Below are 20,369 nucleotides of genomic sequence, written 5' to 3'. Positions count from 1 at the left end.
AACTGAGAGGTAGCCCCCCGATCCAAGGATGAGGAGTCACAAAGTGAGGATGAGGATACTTCAGACCCTGAGAACGGAGAGACCCCCACCTAGTGCGTCCCGACCCACAGTTTGAGAAACACTGCAACAGACAGCCAAGTAACAGGTGCTGCAAGTGTTGGTTCATTGTCTGCCAAGAAGTTTGCAGAGCTGTAAGGGCCTGACAGGAATAAGTAGGGCAGCAATCTTACTGAGCAGCAGCTATGCTCTGATTGGTCATTTCAGGCAAGTGGTTGCTTCTTCTGGGATCTGCTGTGGGATCACTTCCTGCAGGTATCAGGATGAAGCACAGAGACAGTGGTAGTCTTGCCGCTCTAGCATAGACAAGTGGAAATCCCAAAACCCAAGGAATGTGTGTTTATTTAGTCTGTCTTGGGGACCCAAAGGGTTGCAGTCTTATATCTAAGTCTGAAGGTTATGTAAGACATGTCCTGTTGGGAATACCCAATGCAAAGGGGGAAAGGGGGCACTTTGCCTTGTTCCACAGTTTTCAAGATCTGTTAAAATGGTGATCTGCTGAATAATATTCCCCAGGTAATTGCTTCTGTGGCCTTATTGTACAGTTGGCCCTGATTAAATGCGGAAGCTCTGAGGATTAGTTGTGGGACATTCTGGTATTGCTGTTTTTATAAACACGCTGATTTTACAATAGATTCATGCACGTGTGGGGCAATCTTTAAAACTATAATCTAATGTAGTCATTAATCTCTTCTAGTAGGATTTGGGGTTCTTTCCCCTCCCCCGTGTGTGTGTAAAAATGTATTGCTGAGTTCCTACCTATAGACAAGACCTGTTTTGAGCCAAAGTTCAGTTTTGAAAAATGATTTGAAATATAAGGGTATATCCCTAGAAAGTGACACCGACAGTTTTCCTTCCTCCAGAACCTGGAGTCCTTGTTATTGAGGAAAACTCCTTGTTCTGGAGGAAGGGAAACCATGGCTACCGTGCAAAATGTGAAAACAAAGTTTTCCTTGCCAGAAGCATGGCCTTCAGGGATTTCTTTCTTTGGAATTTCCCTAATACCATATCCATAATTGCTAGGTTTTTCTCCACAGCTATTTTACTTTGTGAAATGATAAGCTGTTAGTTGTGGAGCTCGAGTCCCCATTTAGGGATCCCAGCTTTATCAGTCAAATGAAGCGAGCCACGTTCCAACTAACAGTACCAGTGAGTAACAGCACAGTTAAATAGTTATTGAACAGTTATGAGGAATCCCTTGGCCATGATACACCACAACCAAAACCACAGATTTGTGAATCTGCTGGAGGGAGTAATTGGGAATGTTGGCCTCACGTTTTCATCTGTGCCACACTTATTTTTAGAATCAATGTCACCGAGAACCATCTTTTTGCTCAGATGTTATTTCTGGAACTGGAAATTGTATTAGCGTTTTGTGAACTGGAATTTAAATCTTACTTGAAGTGTAAATATGCAGAAACTGGAAACTGTAATTAAACCTATCAGAGAGGCAAAAGGAGAGGGCATTTAAAAGAGGGTGCTCTTAACTGAGAATAATGAAGATACCACTGGGGTAACGTTATCTAGTTCTTCTTTATTGGTTCATGTCTTTTAATATGGAGTAATGAAAAGTTGTCTTTTTCTTGTCAGCTACTTAATAGTAGATACAAGTTTCATGACACTTCTGTATTTCTCATGCTGCTTTTGGCTGGGCTGGTCCGTGTTTGTTTGGGGAAGCAGCAAATGACCCAAATGTTGCATCCTGCCTTGCTTGCCTCCCATAGAGATAGTAGGCAGATTAGTGCTTCACATAGCCTGAACTTTCAGCAATAAATGGAAAGCTGCTATTGGCCAGTATGTTTCATGGATGCTGAAGTGTCATGTGCCTTCTGCATTTCTGTCCTCTGGTGGAGTGGGTGCATCTTGTGTGTTGTCTTTTTGAGTGAATTCTCCTTGTGACTTGGTGTTTTGCATAGGTATAGAATCATCCCCATTGTTGACCTCTTGTTAATTACAACTCATACGTTAGTCTCTTGATAACTTTCTTTTAGTAGATGAAGGTTGGTATGTCCCAGCAGAGAGTACTAGCTTCACTTGGAGGAGCTGTATGACAAATCCCTGATCAACCCAATTTAGTGACTTCTTGAGTGACTGTTTGCTGGTATTTCTTCTCCATCTTTTTAGATTGTGAGCCCTTATGTGTGGGACAGGGACTCATTTGTTTATTTTGCTCTAAACCTCTTTGAACATTTTTGTTGAAAACTGTATATATATATATTTTCCTTAGTAATACTAATTACTAAGTAATACTAATTGACATAGTGGGCATAACGGAAACCTGGTGGAATGCGGAGAATCAGTGGGATACCGCAATCCCGGGCTATAAACTCTACAGGAGGGACAGGCAGGGGCGTGTTGGAGGTGGGGTGGCCCTTTATGTTAAGGAAGGGATAGAATCCAGCAAAGTAGAGATTGAAGGTGGGTTTGACTCCACCATAGAATCTCTGTGGGTTAAATTACCAGGCTTGTGCAGCGATGTAATACTGGGGGTGTGCTATCGTCCTCCAGACCAGAAATCTGATGGGGACCTTGAAATGAGGAAACAGATCAGGGAGGTGACAAGGAAGGACAGGGTTGTAATCATGGGGGACTTCAATTATCCTCATATTGACTGGGTCAATTTGTGTTCTGGTCACAATAAGGAAACCGGATTTCTTGACGTGCTAAATGACTGTGGCTTAGATCAGCTAGTCACGGAGCCCACCAGAGGACAGGTGACTCTGGATTTAATTTTGTGCGGTACGCAGGACCTGGTTAGAGATGTAAACGTTACTGAGCCATTGGGGAACAGTGATCATGCTGCGATCCGTTTTGACGTGCACGTTGGGGGAAGAATACCAGGCAAATCTCTAACAAAAACCCTTGACTTCCGATGGGCGGACTTCCCTCAAATGAGGAGGCTGGTTAGAAGGAGGTTGAAAGGGAGGGTAAAAAGAGTCCAGTCTCTCCAGAGTGCATGGAGGCTGCTTAAAACAACAGTAATAGAGGCCCAGCAGAGGTGTATACCGCAAAGAAAGAAGGGTTCCACTAAATCCAGGAGAGTGCCCGCATGGCTAACCAGCCAAGTTAGAGAGGCTGTGAAGGGCAAGGAAGCTTCCTTCCGTAAATGGAAGTCTTGCCCTAATGAAGAGAATAAAAAGGAACATAAACTGTGGCAAAAGAAATGTAAGAAGGTGATAGGGGAGGCCAAGCGAGACTATGAGGAACGCATGGCCAGCAACATTAAGGGGAATAATAAAAGCTTCTTCAAATATGTTAGAAGCAGGAAACCCGCCAGAGAAGCGGTTGGCCCTCTGGATGGTGAGGGAGGGAAAGGGGAGATAAAAGGAGACTTAGAGATGGCAGAGAAATTAAATGAGTTCTTTGCATCTGTCTTCACGGCAGAAGACCTCGGGCAGATACCGCTGCCCGAACGACCCCTCCTAACCGAGGAGTTAAGTCAGATAGAGGTTAAAAGAGAAGATGTTTCAGACCTCATTGATAAATTAAAGATCAATAAGTCACCGGGCCCTGATGGCATACACCCAAGGGTTATTAAGGAATTGAAGAATGAAGTTGCAGATCTCTTGACTAAGGTATGCAACTTGTCCCTCAAAACGGCCACGGTACCAGAAGATTGGAGGATAGCAAATGTCACGCCTATTTTTAAAAAGGGAAAGAGGGGGGACCCGGGAAACTATAGGCCGGTCAGCCTAACATCTATACCGGGTAAGATGGTGGAATGCCTCATCAAAGATAGGATCTCAAAACACATAGACGAACAGGCCTTGCTGAGGGAGAGTCAGCATGGCTTCTGTAAGGGTAAGTCTTGCCTCACAAACCTTATAGAATTCTTTGAAAAGGTCAACAGGCATGTGGATGCGGGAGAACCCGTGGACATTATATATCTGGACTTTCAGAAGGCGTTTGACACGGTCCCTCACCAAAGGCTACTGAAAAAACTCCACAGTCAGGGAATTAGAGGACAGGTCCTCTCGTGGATTGAGAACTGGTTGGAGGCCAGGAAGCAGAGAGTGGGTGTCAATGGGCAATTTTCACAATGGAGAGAGGTGAAAAGTGGTGTGCCCCAAGGATCTGTCCTGGGACCGGTGCTTTTCAACCTCTTCATAAATGACCTGGAGACAGGGTTGAGCAGTGAAGTGGCTAAGTTTGCAGACGACACCAAACTTTTCCGAGTGGTAAAGACCAGAAGTGATTGTGAGGAGCTCCAGAAGGATCTCTCCAGACTGGCAGAATGGGCAGCAAAATGGCAGATGCTCTTCAATGTCAGTAAGTGTAAAGTCATGCACATTGGGGCAAAAAATCAAAACTTTAGATATAGGCTGATGGGTTCTGAGCTGTCTGTGACAGATCAGGAGAGAGATCTTGGGGTGGTGGTGGACAGGTCGATGAAAGTGTCGACCCAATGTGCGGCAGCAGTGAAGAAGGCCAATTCTATGCTTGGGATCATTAGGAAGGGTATTGAGAACAAAACGGTTAGTATTATAATGCCGTTGTACAAATCGATGGTAAGGCCACACCTGGAGTATTGTGTCCAGTTCTGGTCGCCGCATCTCAAAAAAGACATAGTGGAAATGGAAAAGGTGCAAAAGAGAGCGACTAAGATGATTACTGGGCTGGGGCACCTTCCTTATGAGGAAAGGCTACGGCGTTTGGGCCTCTTCAGCCTAGAAAAGAGACGCTTGAGGGGGGACATGATTGAGACATACAAAATTATGCAGGGGATGGACAGAGTGGATAGGGAGATGCTCTTTACACTCTCACATAATACCAGAACCAGGGGACATCCACTAAAATTGAGTGTTGGGCGGGTTAGGACAGACAAAAGAAAATATTTCTTTACTCAGCGCGTGGTCGGTCTGTGGAACTCCTTGCCACAGGATGTGGTGCTGGCGTCTAGCCTAGACGCCTTTAAAAGGGGATTGGACGAGTTTCTGGAGGAAAAATCCATTATGGGGTACAAGCCATGATGTGTATGCGCAACCTCCTGATTTTAGGAATGGGTTAAGTCAGAATGCCAGATGTAGGGGAGAGCACCAGGATGAGGTCTCTTGTTATCTGGTGTGCTCCCTGGGGCATTTGGTGGGCCGCTGTGAGATACAGGAAGCTGGACTAGATGGGCCTATGGCCTGATCCAGTGGGGCTGTTCTTATGTTCTTATGTTCTTAATGGCAGAATGGATAACTTTGAGCTTTGGACTTCATTGCCTCAGTTCCCTGTCAGGAAATTTGAGATAAGGCGGTAGTAAAGATGACTCGAATGGGGATGGCCAATACCTTTGTACACCAGGTGTTATAGGGAAATTATTATACTAAAAATAAGAAATATATTTGTCACCGATATCATACTATTCTTTAGATTAATACAGGTTCTGTCTCTGTCAGGCACACAGCTCTCAAGAGAGCTAAATAAAAGGGGGTCTAGAAAAGCACTCAGTGGCTCAGTAACATGGTCTGTCTCATTTTTGTTTTGGAATCTTTGACTGAGTGCAAAATTATCTCTTAAAAAGAAAATTCTTTATGCTTTTATGGTGAATTGTTAAAGTGAACAGGTAGCATTTTTGGTTAGTTCTTTATTCAGTGATTGCAAAACATCTCAGGCTACTTGAATACATTTTGCTTACATTCAAAAGACTGTTTCAATAGAAACCTCCAGTGCAGTGCCCACGCACAAAAATAACTTGAGGCACACTGTGTGCCCTAATTTGGGGTCTGTTGATGCTTTCATCCAATGAACCATTAGAGAAAATTGGCTCTTGTTGTGGCATCCTTTTATTGCATAGAAGCATCCATTATGCTTTGTAATATCTATGGGAAAGTTGTTCTGGCAATAATGGGTACCTGACAAGTACTTAGAAAGAGGAAACATTAGGAAGATTGGTCTCTGCTGAGGAGGAAAACACATTTTTTTTAAACGTCAGTGGTAGTTAATATATTAGAACAGTGCCTTCCATTTTAGTCAGAAGCACCTCCCCTGAGAAAGAAGAAAGAAGACAGTTTCAAAAGTTTCCCTAGGAGAAGGTGATGTTTACGAAAGTATTTGGTTTGGGAAAGGATGTTGTTTGTGAGAAGACCAAGAACAAATGTTCTGCAGCTTTGTCCTTTTAGAGAAGGTTGGATGGATGGGATCAGAGGGTCTGTTCTTTCCATTTGAAACAATTTGAGCAGATTTCTGGACAGAAAGTCTTAAGAATTGTGATGTGAATAAACAAGCTGCTTCTGAATTCTCAAATAATCGAAGTCTAAAAATGTTATGTTGAGAAGTGTATCATCTTCAAAAGAGAAAAATTTAAGGTAGTTGGATTTGATGGCAGTTGCTCTGTCTAGACTTGAAAATTGTGATCCTTGCTTACTTTGGAGCAAGAACTCTTCCTTTGATGCAAGGACTCCTTGCTCTGGAAGGAGATACTGTGCATGCTAATAATTTTATAGATCGATTGATGATGTTCTGTAGAATTTAGTATAGCCATAAAGGAATGTGCAGTTAATTCAGTGTCACTCAATTCAAGAATCTCGCTATGGACTTCAGCATAATGTGGATAGCATTTGAAGTCTTCACAGCCTTTGTAAAGAAGCAAGAATGCCTGTGGGTGCGTATGTCACCTCTTCTGTGGTTCACCAGTCTACAATCAATTGCATTGCACAGTATCAGATACCCCTGTGGTTCCCAAACTGTGACGCGTGGCTCCCTGGGAAGCCATGGACACCAGCCAGGGGAGCCATAGAATCTTCACAAAAAACTTGCTGCCTTCACAGTGTATAGGATTGTAGCCTATACAGTTGTAGCCTATAGGAGCTGCCAGTCAGAAAAGGTTTGGGAACCACTGTGATACACTTTAAAAAATTTTTGGGCCAGAATCCCAAGAGTCATGCAAGTTCCTAAAGGGACTTTGGACTCTCATGCCTTATCATGGCAAACTATTTCTGAAACTGAAGGACGTTTCAGAAACAGTTTTGGAGTTGGCTGTGTGGGTTGTGATTGCATTTCAAATTTTAAAAGTACAATTATGAACGTTTTGCCTTCTAAACATACATATTGTATTTCTGTCTTGAAATATGTGTAGATCAGGGGTGCTCAATAGGTGGATCGTGATCTACCGGTAGATCGCGAGGCAAAATGAGTAGATCGCGGAGTGCCGACCCCCCCCCTTCAGGTGCCTCTGGGAGGAAACGCCGGGAGTAAGGCCCATTGTACTCAATGGGGCTTACTCCCAGGTAAGTGTGGCTAGGATTGCAGTCTCACAGCCTAGTCCTAGGCATGTCTACTCAGGAGTAAGTCCTGTTATACTCAGTGGGGTTCAAGGTACACCAACATACATTGTACACATAAATGTTATATGTTATGATGGCGCGAACATTGTAAAAAAAAACTCTGGTAGATCTCCGGGCCTTGCTGGGTTTCAAAGTAGCTCTCGAGCCAAAAAAGTGTGAGCACCCCTGGTGTAGATGGAAGCAATGACAGTAATCTCAGCGTTCAAATCTGGCACACACTTTAATATGTATAGCAGATTATAGATCATAGTGTTAAACTTTAATTCCATATAATACCCATTTTGTTTCATACTTTCTATAATCTGAAGGCTTTGATGTTCCAAGCAATTGATTTTGTGATCTGTGCCTAAAAGTACCTGTGGTTCTACCCAACTTTCTGCTTTGGTCCTGAAGGATGAATCCATGGGTAAAGGGAGAGCACGCTGGGGAATGCATGTTAGTTCTAGGTAATGGGAGAAGGGAAAACTGAATTTCAAGCATTCAGCTTTAAACTCAGCTTCTGTCCTCTCCAAAGCAAAAAACCCTCAACTCTGACGTGGCCATCTTGTCCTCAAAAACTGATTCGCAAAATTATTTTAGTGATATTATGATCACAAAACAAGTGAATAAAATTAATGGGTGGTGATAAAAAGGGTTACGGCCCATCCCATCCAACTTTCCAGCACTGGTGCAGCCACAATGCGGCCCAGAGATAAGGGAACAAATGTTCCCTAACATTGAGCAGGCCTCTGTGACTGCCTCCCTACCAAAGGATGCAGCGCATGCCCCGTTGGCATGGCTGCACCAACTCTGGAAAACTGGATAGGATTTGGCCCTTAATCTCTAATAACTGACACGTGATGGAAATATGGTCAGCATGTGATTTTGTAATTCATTGTAAGGACTGGTGCAGAAGTAATGCACTCAATAGTTCTACTATGTTCAATAGAACTTATTCCCAGGAAAATGTGCATAAGGTGGCAGTCTGAGCGAATTGCATCATGTGATGTAGTTATGCCAGGGGTGTCAAACTCATTTCATGCAGAGGGCCGAATAGCATTCATCCAGTCTGCTGAGGGCCGAAAGTGATATTAAACAGGTCATAATAAATAAATAAAAACCCACATTTTTTCTCACTTAGCTGCAAATGATAGAAGAGAAAACATGCAAATCTTGATCATATGTCAAGATAAGGGACAGCCCAATTTTCTTGTGGACTGCCCTTTCAGCAGTAACACCTCAGTACTGTACAGGAGCTGAGAGCCTAAGGACCGGATAAAAAGCTTTCGAGGGCCGCATCTGGCCCCCGGGCCTTATTTTTGACACCCCTGAGTTATGCAAACATTTGCTTCTCAGTACTACATAAGACTGTTGATTTGTTAAGACAAAGTGGTGGCTACAGAAACACAAGAAACCACACTGCTTCATCAGGCTGTTTTATATGTCAACATGTCTTGAAGAGTAACATTAAATTGCTTACATTAAAGTGACATTAAATTGCTATTAAATTGCTTACTTTCTATGAGAAGCAAGACTAAGAGTAAGTTGTACTGATTCCCAAAATTGCTCAGATCTTACAGAATTGTTATGCTTTCCATGGTGTCCAATCAGAAATTGTGCAGGACAACTGAATGTGCCATGTTTTACAAAGCAAGAGAGCTGTTCACCCATGGTTGCAGTACAACTGTGGAACTCCCTCTTTGAAATTACTGAACTTGAAGGCTTCATACTTATTGGAAACACCACAAGATTTTTCTGTTTAGGTTCGCTTTTGAGGGTAGAGAAAGTAGTTAAGTAGAAAGAGGGTATGAAGTAGTCAAGACATGTGCAGGGCAATCCTAACTTGTGCTGGAGCAGGCAGGCCAGAAGGCCTGCACTGTGTCCAGCACAAGTTTGAGGCCAGAATCAGCGCAACCCAAGGCAAGGGGAAAACTCTCCCCTATGTTGCTCTATATGGGCCCAAATGGATCCACTCAGATCTGAGCCACCTCTGGAGGTGGTGCAGATCCAAGTAGACCGGATTTTGTGCTGCTCAGGAACGGGAGCCAGGATTTGGCATAACCACTGGATCTTGGACTCGCCTTCTGCTCCTCGCCTGCTCTCCCCGGGAACGCTCTCCCCCCACCTTCTCCCTTCTGTCCCCAGACCCCTGTGTCAGCCAAGTTCAGCTGTTGCAAACTCACTTTCTCTGTAGCCCACAACTGCATAGGGTGGCTGGCACAAGTCCATTGCACTGGCCGAACTGCCTCCAAAGTTGCACCAGCCCAACTGCATTCTAGGATTTTACCCTTAGGAGAAAATTGTATCCTGCACCAATACAGTTCTGTGATTCTTTTCCCTGTTTTTCTAACCAAAAACCGACTGAGCAAGCTACAAATTGGGGCAGAGGATGGACAAATGCGTATAAAAGTAGCTTGGGGAAGGGGATTTTGAGGCAACAAGTAACAAGGGGAAAGAGTTTATCAGCTTACCCCTATCCCCCCAGTCAGATGTGTTTGCAAAAGGGTAAGAAAAAACTGAGTAAGGAATTGTTGAAGTCTTTGTCTCGTTGAAGTCTATGGTCTTGTTTGGCCCCCAAAAGCTAGCTGCTGTGTGGAACTCAGCTTTTTAAAACATCTGACTATGGAATAGTTAAAATGGCAGAGATGCCTGAGTTTTCCTGCCTGACTTGACTACCTGTGCACACTTGGCATGAAGTGCCATTCTCTGTGTGCAGCCGTGACTGACCCAGTGCCTCTTGCAAGGTGATCTTACCGCCTCCTCATTTGCCACTGAGAATGGAATGGTTGCTTAATAATGGATGACTCAGAGGAAATCATGAGCTATTCTCAGGCAAGCAGAAAATTAGGCTAAAGTTAAGAAAATAATTCACTTGAAAATTATTCGCTCAATCACAAGTAATTGCAGCACTCTTTGAGGCCTTTGTTTTGCTTGTTATAATATACTCGGCTTGGTTGCGCTCCAAGCTGGCTTGATTTCAGGAGCCCGTATTGGCGTGCAGGCTGACTTCAACTTTTGGGTTTCTTTTTAACCTCAGAAGATTAATGCACTTTAAATGTTAAGTTCTTAACAAAACAAATCTATACTGGTATAGTCTGACAGATGATATTCAAAGACTATTGTTAGTAATACATCTTGACCTTGGCCCTGAAAATATTTGATATGTATTTTTGTGGTAGTTCTTCATCACTCCAATCCCAATCCTCTCCTCTCAAGCACTGTGTGTATTTGTATGCATTAGGTAGGAGTTATTACTAGAAATAAAGTTCTGCTGGAAGAAAATGGTTAGTAAAAGCCCTGGCTTATATCAGAGAGGAAATTGGAGCTTTTATTTGTGGTTTGTAACAAACAATAAATTTCCCATTCCATCCAAGTATAGGGAAATCATGGAGCAGCAATTTTCAACCACTGCGCCACTGCACACTGGTGTGCTGCGAATAGTCTGCCAGGGTACTGCAGGAATGTGGGGCAGGGTCAGTTGTTAGTAGAGCCATTAGGTGATGTGAGCCCCCACCAGTACTGTGATGTGCCTTGCCAATTGTAAAAAAAAAAAACAACTGATGATGTGCCTTTACAACTCTAGCGCCAGTGTTTCTTGAGATGAAAAAGATTGAAAATCACTGCCATAGGGTGTATAAACTGCAGTTGGTGAACAAACATGAGTCAAAATTGGGAAACTGTGATTTGTGTAAACATCAGTTTCCCACATTCTACCATAATGGGAAACTGTGGCTTATTACAAACCGCAGACTTGAAGCTTGCAATCTCCTTCCATCACTAGTAAAAGAGGAGGGGAGGAAGTGTATGAACTCAAGACTCATGACTGCTTATTCTTTCACAGCAAACCATGTTTTGTTGTGACATCTGCATTGGGCCATAATCGGTGCTGAAGTAATCACACCAATATTCATGGTTGTTATTTTAAAAAATAATTATAGTGGTTGAGACTTCAAGTGTGGCACTATTGCAGCAAAATAGTGTCAGGAGTCTATAGTTTTTTTATCATTTGAAGCTGACATATAGTGGATTTGACTCGGAGAGGATAGATTTTTCTAAAACAGCACATGGTTTGAATATAGAATATTTCAATTATGCATAAGAAGCTAAACATTCTAGCACCTTAGTTCACTGTTTTTACTTCTTTTTTTCTTATGAAATAAAAGAAAACCAAATATGGTTACTCCTACTAAAATTATTGATTTTATTCCTTACAGATCACCAGAAATTGGAAAGAGAAGCTAGAATCTGTCGCCTTTTGAAGCACCCTAATATTGGTAAGAATGTCTTATGTCAGTAGACGGTATGCCACCATTTAAAGATTTGTTATAGGAAAGTTGTCACTAGGTTCATTTCAGAAAAAGAACAACCATAGAGCTAAACAGTGTTTGTATTGGTCTGACAAAATACCAGTATAAGACAATGAAAGCTTCTAACAAGTGCAGGAGTCTCGGCATGTATTTAAAAATGCAAGTCTTGCATATCTGCATACTCATTTTTTCCTCAGGAGATACTATACAGAAAGCAGAGAAAATGAGAAGTCTTTTTCAAGCCAAATAGTGTGGAATACTAAAATTAAAGTACCTTCTTCATGCCATCTGTATTTGGTATTTGAAGTGAAAAGAAGAAAGGAAGCATTACCAAAGCTAGTTTAGGTGTTGCCAGGGTTGCTCATGTTTCTTGCCAGGACTGAGGTGTCTGTTAAAACAGGTTTGAAAATACAGTAGTAATGCCTTTACTGACAGATAACTCAGTGACATATGTGTGCAAAACGCTCAGTGCAACTGGGTGAAACTAGCTGAAGTATTTATAGTGAGTCATACTTTTGCTGTATAGACACAAAATGTTCTCACTGTTGTCTTGGCCCTAGGAAGGATACTTGTTTGAGGTTTTAATTTTGGTTTGCGTCATTATAAACGTTTATGAATGTAGACATTGAGCCTGTGGTGTACACTTCAACAGTTTGAGTGCAGTGATTTGCTGATGTGTAGCATACACGGAGTAAGATACAAAATTATGCAAACTTTATTGAAATTAGCTATTGCATCTGCTTTGAGGGAGAAGGATATCTGCCTTGAGGGAGGATCCGTAGCTTAGTGCAGGGGTGTCCAAACTTTTTGGCAGGAGGACCACATCATCTCTCTGACACTACACTGGGGGCTGGGGGAAAAAAAAGAATTAATTTACATTTCAAATTTGAATAAATTTACATAAACTAATATATTAGAGATGGGACTTATATGAATGAACGACAGTCTTACAATAGCTCAAGCTTACACAAAGCAAGGCCAGCCTTTCCTTTGCTGCCGCTGCTGCATCACAGGTGTGAAACAGTGGAGGGAGCCCTCATCCCACAGCTCACGCAAGAGGTTGAACAGTTGGCCATCACGCTGAGATCGGTTGCATTGGGCCAGCGCAGACTCTACAAGTCTCTGAAGGGCCAGCGATTCATTGGAGACTGGAGCCTCTCTGAGGGCTGAATTGGGAGTCCTTTAGGGCCAAAAGTGACCCAGGGCCAGGGTTTGGGCACCCCTGGCTTAGTGGTAGAGCACATGCTTTCTATGCAGAAGGCCCAGGCATTTCAAGGTAAGACTGTGACAGACCCCGTCTACAGTTCTGGAGAACTGTTGCCTGTCAGTTTAATTGCCTCTCAGCTAGGTGAATCATGGGTCATTTCTGAGCTGGATGGACTGACTCAGTAGTAGGCAACTTTCTATATTTATTCCTATTTTTGTTTCAGTAAAGGGTGGTTGTTCTTGTGTGTATTAGGGTACAATCCTAACCAGGTCTACTCAGAAGTAAGCCCTATTTTGTTCAGTGGAGCTCACTCTCAGGAAAGTGTGGTTATGACTGCAGCCTTAATGAACTAAATGGGATAATTATGTTCTCCAAAATAGGTAGTGATAGCATTAATGAAGGACTGTGTAACTTAGAAAAGCCTTAATTATAAAAGCCTTTTCCAAAGTTTTTAATTTTTTGGCCTGCTTCCTCTTTGGAGCATGCTTAATTTTCTGTGTTGGATTAGTAAATACATAGCACTAACACACTTTTACCTTTCTTGTTATGGAGACTGCAATTTCAATTTTGGTTTGAGCACTTTGTTTCCTTTGATAATGACTGACACCCTGTGGGATCTCTTTGATTATTAAGGTGGTTATGCAAGTTTTAGCTTTTATGCAAAAGTGTAATCTGTAGAAAGTGTAACGTATATCACAGTAACTAGTAGCAGTAAAATGTCTTGACACCTGAGTAGACTGAACAATTTTTCCATGGCTTGCACTCTACAAGATACAGGCAACTGTAATTTCTTCTTTTTCTTCAAATTTCCAGTGTCGGGATTGTAAGGTAAAATGCCTTAAGTACCTGTGTTCCATTCTGTGTTCATCAGAATAAATCCATGTGCCTCAATACTTTGTCTGTTATCCTACATGCTTTACATTTTTATGTATTCAGATGTACACAAATCTATTGAAGCAAACTGATAACACATGAGCGCAGTGGTGTTCAATGGTGGGTTGCGACCCACCATTGAAACGTAAAAGGGTCACATTCCCCTTAAGGGGAGTGACCTAGAAATGGGTGTCCTGGCAGCGCTGCAGCGATCGCGGCGCCATGGGCACCCAGAAGCATTTCAACGTACCTGGGGGGGGGAACTGTGCAGCCTCCCAGAGGGTCCTGGAGGCTCTCAGCTCCCTCTGCAAGCCTCCCCTCTGCAGCATGGGCTCCAATCTGCAGTCAGAGTTCACTTCCGGTTTGCAGTTGGAGCTCTGGAGCTTGGAGTTTCTGACACTGGAAGTGGGCTTTGACTGCAGATTGGAGCCCGCTGCTACAGAATAGAGACTCGCAGTGGGGGTTGCGACCTTCTAGGACTTTCTGGGAGGCTGCACAGTCCCCCCAGGTACGTTGAAATGCTTATGGGTGTCTGCTGTGCTGCGATTGCTTGCAGCACCGTCAGGACACCCTCCTCATCCCAGTCCTTACCCCTGGAAGCATATACCAGTCCTTCTCAGACTTCCGGAGAGTTAAACATTTCCATATGACTTCTAAGCACAGTTCCAGCTGTCTTAGTACTATTGGTGTAATACCTGTTTTCTGGAATTACAGCCCCAAGTACTATAAGATCAAATGTTCTACTGATCTACTTAGTTTTTTCTTGCCTTTTTTTAAAAAAATTTTTTTTACTAACGTACATACTTCAAGTTAGGTGCAAGTTAGGGTGCAATCCTTATGCCAGTATAGGAGCCCCGAAGGTATTGTAAAGCACGTTTGCGCCGCCTTAGCCAGGAGCCATGTTGGCACATTCAAATGCGCGGACAGAGGCAGAAGACTCTGCCGTGGCTCCCATGCTGCCACTTGTGTCGGCGCAAGAGCGCCGACACAAGCAGCAAAGGTAGGCATGGGGGGCATGGGGAGGGGGCGGGAGGGGCGTGTTTCTGGGTGGGGGGAGGGCAGACCCATGGGCAGGCGCTCTGGGACCCGGGGGCGGGGCTGCGACCTGGCAGATGCCAGATCCCAACCCCTGTCCCTGGGGTGAATGGAGCGGCTTCCAGCCACTCCGTCCTCCTCGGACTTGCGCTACCTGCCAAGGTGGCGCAGGTCCGAGGAGACCCATTGGGGCACGCAGCCCTTACCCACAGGTAAGAGGAAGAGCTTCCCTTGCCCGTGGCTGAGCCGCTGCAGCCAACAAACCTGTGTTGGATGCAGCGCAAGCTTCCTGGCTTGCCTGCTCCAGCACAGGTTAGGATTGCGCCCTTAATTGAATATTTAGAAGAGAGCAATGGTACCAGTAATTTTCAGCTAGGAAGGACATGCATTGTTGACTAGGACAGATGAGGAACAGGAAACCATTACAGTTGTATAGCTATGCATGAAATGAAATGCACAACACAAAAGTAGTAATAAGGGTACACAAAGCAAACATTTTCAGGGAATGTTCATGCTGTTTTCTATATCCTTTGCCTACATTTAAATTGTTTTAGGGTCCAGTTGTATCCTACTTACCAGCACTGATGCAGCAAAAATTCCCTTACCTCAAGAAGGCCTCCCTCACTGCCCCAACGCCACAGGATGCAGTGCATACACTGTTGGCATGACTGCATTGGCACTGGAAAGTTGGATAGAATTGATCCCTTGGTTTGTCCTATCTAAGCAACAGTTTGCCACAGTTTTCTAGTTACTGATAATAAAGATGGCATTGACTGAAGAAAATGTGCTGGCATGCTAGCTACTATTTTGACAAAATGACTTAAACTAAAGCAGCTAAAGATGTTTCTTAAAAGCGTATCTGAGGAATAGTAATAGCTTCTTTCACTGAGAAATGACCTCTGCAGTCCATTGTACTCTAAAATGGAGATGGCATTCATTTACTGTCATCTTGAGTAACGTTGTATTCAGATATGAGCCCTCCAGCCATAACTTATGTTCCCTATTTCATGCATCCCAATCTCCCTTCAAGTAATGTGCAGGTTATCGGTTGTCAGAAGCCATATAAAAATCTGAAAGAAAGCCAAACCCTGGACTGTTTCTACTATGCTTCTTGCTGCTCCTCTCACATTTTTTATTTTCAGGCATGTTTTGCCTTTTTTGTCCTTCACAAAATTGCTTTCCCGATTTGAATATTGTAAGATTCCACAGAAATGCTCCACTCCACAGAAGAACTTCCCACGTGTGTGCAAGGGCTCTTACAGATACACAAGAGCAGTCATCTATGAAAGCTGAAGGAGTTTCAGTACTTAGAAATTTTTTATTTAGTTTGTTGCTGCTCTGTTGCAAAGAATTTGTGCAGGGGAGGTGTATTTACATTTTGGAGATAGCAGTGAATCATCCATTGTTAGCATGTCAGAAGTTTGGAAAGTATATTTCAGTAATCCTAGGAGCTCCTCTAAGTTCAAAGCCTCAAGCATGCCCACTGGAAAGTTACCCTCTTTCCTTTCAACAACTAAACCCCACCCCGTCCCTGCCCCCATACTGTATCACAAGCTGCTTCTGGAACACCTTTCATTTCAAAAACTACTTTGCCATGTGCCACCAGCATTTGTGCATGCTGCAGTTTCAAAAGGAAAAGTCTACCTGTTTTGTGTTCAGAAATAGCTGTGTGGTTCTTTGGATCTTGGCCTACATTTCCAGTGGTTCACACACTGGGCAACCCAGGAGCTGAAACCTGGATACACTCTTTAGTCCTGAAAAAAAAAAACTTACAAAATTGTGTTAGGCACCTTGGTGTTCCTCCAAGTCATTTGCATTCATTTCCGAGTACTGTGTGATAAGCCAGAGTTTGACTGTATTGTCCCACCCATATTTTTTCTTTTCTGTTCTCCACAAGCAATGAAGTATTGTGTCTAGGTGAGCCCTTTATGGTAGCAAACAAAGGTCAGAATATGCTAAATGTGGAAGAGCTCACTTCAGGTTCAGAACTCATAAGAAGTTAGCAAGGTTCCAATTTTTATTTTTGTTTTTTAGTGTATGTGCTGCCGAAACGAGTTCCTCTTCAGATATGAATCTTTTACCTTTTACTAAAGATTTCCAAAGCAAGCTTTATTTTGATATACCTGTACTAAGGTTGAAATCTTAAGTCTGTGCACACTTGGCAGTCAGTTCCACTGAACTCAATTCCATTGCATTTCTGAGCAAGCATGTTAGCTTGTGACTTTATGCTATACGTGTACATAGAAATCAGGGCTGCTACAAACGCCATGGGCAATTCTACATTCTTCTGTCACTTTTCTGTTTGAAAAACAGCTTTGATTTAAAGAAAAAGAGGAAAAAAACCTTAATGTGTTTCATTCACCTCGTGTCCTCGTGCTTGAAATGCCCTGCCAGCAAAAACTCCATTGAATTCACTTCAATAGGGCCTGTGTCATTGGAGTGCTTCGAAGGGCAAGTTGCCTGCTGGTTTTGAAGGCTATGCTTTTGGAGCAGAAAATCTCAAGTGCTGTTTGGTGCCCCACTTACAGACATGCAGTAGGCTGCTTCTCAGCAAGTAGTGTCCAAGTGACCATTTAAAACTTGTGTGCTGCCCGTGATCTGAGGCTGGGGCTGGATATGCAAGAGAATGAAGTGGGAAGGAGGTGGTAGAAGGAACCATAGTGCTTCAATATGCAAGTGGGGCATAGACTTTGAATGCTTTCTGGCTTAAAAACAAAAACAAACACAGATCCTTGCTAATATAAGTTAGCAGTTCTAGCAGAGTCCACCACATACTGTACTGTGTTTGCATTTCCCAGAAGTTGTTTAGTGGAATGGTGAATTCAAACGTACAATTTCTCCTCTGACCTCTGAGGTGTTCTATTTCACCTGTCTCCTCGGCATTGAACTACTTCATTCTGCTGCATGTGTAGACTCAACCTAAATTGAGGCCACCTCATAAAAGGGGGGCTCGTAAAGGGGGTTATGAAAGCTGAACTGTTCCATCCACCCTCAAGCAGGGCAGCCTTTAAAATGGACCCAGAATTCCTATTCACCTTCCTCCCTTTACATATAATGTTGTGACATAAGTTGAAAGAACCTGACTTGGGTATTTTACTGTACAGCTCCCTAGAAACTAGGCCACATCCAATATGTTGTTTTTTTTCCAAAGTCCACATTCTAAATATGCTGTGGATACCGAAGAGACACTGGCCCTTTGCTACTATCACATTTTCAGTTTTTGCCAAATAAGCCTCCTCAGTATTCAACAGCCATGGGGTAGAGAGGAGAGGATGTTTGCTGCCGTTTTTTCTGGGCCTGTATATGACAGCTGGGAGAAAGAAGGTCACTGTTTGGGAAGGGCATGTAGCTCAGTGGAAGAACAATTCTTTGCATGCTGAAACTCCAAAAATCAATCTCCAAAACTGTACGGGATCTCATGTAGCAGGACTGAGTGAGACCTCTATTGGAGATCTGGGAAAGCCACTGCCTGTTTAAATGGGATATAGTTGGCTAAATCAGTGGGGGTCACAACCATTCAGGGCAACTGGAAATAATGAATTCCCCTTAAGGGGAGTAGCGACCGATGGTCATCTTGGGACAGTGGTGATGGCACTTTTGGGTTTGCACTGCTGCTGAAGTTTAAAAAATGGGGGTGGGGGTTTTTGGACTTCTCTGGCACTGGTGGTGGCTGGAGACCCTGCAAAACCTGAGTTTCTGCTGCTACGTCTGAACCCCCCACTTTTTACTGCAGCAGTGGCAGTGCGAACCCATAAGTTCCATCGCCACTGAGTTGCCACTTCCCCCCCCGCCCCGGAATGGCCCCTCAAGGACTTAGTGGTTCCCCAACCTTTGAGTGAAGGTTGGGAACCACTGGGCTAGATGGATCAATGGCCTGAGAGAATACCAGGTGACTTCATATATTCAGTTGCAGTACTGAGCTTCAGGGATTCCCAATTCATATCACAACTTGTTCATAAACCCTGGTTAGTACAAGCTGAATTTGCTGTGATCAGATGTCACAGCAAATTCTGGTTTGTTCAATTAACCAGGAGGTCTGGCTCAGTTGGTAGAGCTGCCGCCTTGTATGCCTGAAGATCTGAGGCTGCCAGTTTGAAACAACCGGAAGTACTCGAGAACTGATGATACACTGATATACTGATGAGCTGACCCTCAGCTGGTGGCAGAGAGGAGTTGCCGTCAAGTGGAGCGTGGGAGGTGAAGGGCCAGAGAGAGGCCAGACTGGGAAGGAATCCAGCTGGGACGAGGAGTTCTATGAAAGACTAGAACTATTCAATTGTAAAAATCCCTACGGGGGTTTAGAACGGCCTATGTAAACCGCCTTGGATTAAAGTCTGAGGAGAAATCTGATGACCAAAGAAAGGCGATATATAAATACCTGTATAAATAAATAAAACAAGAACTGGAGGTTCAAAGTTCTTTCCCTTATGTACAAAGAGTTCTAGAAAATATGTAATTTCAAGGATTGTACACCTTGCACAAAACTATGATTCCATATGACTTCTGAAGCAGACGATTGGGTACAACCCAAAGAGACGGTAAATATACTTAATGCAGTTTGCTTTAGTATGAAGCAAACAGCCATATAATTTATTTATTTATTGTACTTATTTGTCACTCTTTTTCCAAGGAACTTAGGGTAGTGTACTTAGCTTTTCCCCATCCTTTTACTCTCAAAATAACCTGAGACATTGGTTAGGCTGAAAGATGTTGACTGGCCGAAGATACCAAGAATTGTATGTATTGCATCCAGTGTGCAATCAAATTGGCTGTTAAGCAGTCCAGAGACGTGGTCGGTGCACATTGGTGGGTGAAGTACCTTTTTACCTTTATTGAATTGGAACGGTAATTTACAGGAACAGACTCTGTGCTACTATTTTTGTCCTTGTTATTTCATCCATTGATCATTTGTGCTATAAAGAGGTGACTCAGATGCTGACTTTTGTTCCTGAAGGGTTTATTTTTGTATTGCATTCTTGGTCTGTACAGAAATCTAATGTAAAAAAGTAACCCTACACTTGCTTTAAGTCACCAGCTCTGATTGTGAGTTTTAGGATTCTCAGTACCTCATTCACTGTAGTAATTTTCCATATGCACATATTGTTAGTGATACAGTAGGCCCCCCTTGTCCGCGGGCTCAGCGTCCAGCCTGCTTTTGGAGGGCCTTAGAGGACCTCCTAAATGCTGGCTGGGAGTGGCTTCCAGTCTCATTCAGGAGATGTTCTGAAGTGTAGATAGCCGCTGCATATCTGGGCATGGCCCCTAGGTAAGGAATTGCTGTGCCACGTGGGCCCATGAATACTGTTCAGCCCACTGTATGAACCAGGTTTGACACCTCTGTTTTATGTCATGTCCTTTTGGATCCAGATAGGATGTACAGGCATGTGACATTTAACATCCTTCCAGTTAATGACAGACCACATGTATAATGGTGGTCAAAGCACAATGAAGACGCCCTTAATGATGCAGTCAGGACTCCCATAGCCTGCAGCATAGTGTCTGTTTACACAACAAAGAGGCTCTTAATGCAAAGAAGAGCCAATTTAACTCCAGTAGCCTGTGCAGTGTTTCTGGCAGGGAGTGTCTTTACACCACAAAGGCACTAGATTGTGTTAAATGTTTGCTTAAGCGACCTACAGC

At 43.3% G+C, this 20,369-nt stretch overlaps 1 protein-coding gene across 4 annotated transcripts in view; it reads left to right on the top strand.

Moving 5' to 3' along the window:
• Positions 1-20,369, top strand: part of CAMK2D (calcium/calmodulin dependent protein kinase II delta) — a 169,465-nt gene that overhangs the window by 53,998 nt on the left and 95,098 nt on the right. For all 4 annotated transcript variants that reach the window (XM_066631889.1, XM_066631891.1, XM_066631893.1 and 1 more), the window contains exon 3: positions 11,522-11,581. In XM_066631889.1, coding sequence (XP_066487986.1) covers positions 11,522-11,581 — 60 coding nt within the window. The remainder of the gene's footprint in view (positions 1-11,521; positions 11,582-20,369) is intronic.

This window comes from Tiliqua scincoides, chromosome 6, assembly GCF_035046505.1.
Source record: "Tiliqua scincoides isolate rTilSci1 chromosome 6, rTilSci1.hap2, whole genome shotgun sequence".
NCBI classification, from domain to species: Eukaryota; Metazoa; Chordata; class Lepidosauria; order Squamata; family Scincidae; genus Tiliqua; species Tiliqua scincoides.
This window is presented reverse-complemented; position numbering and strand designations above follow the sequence as displayed.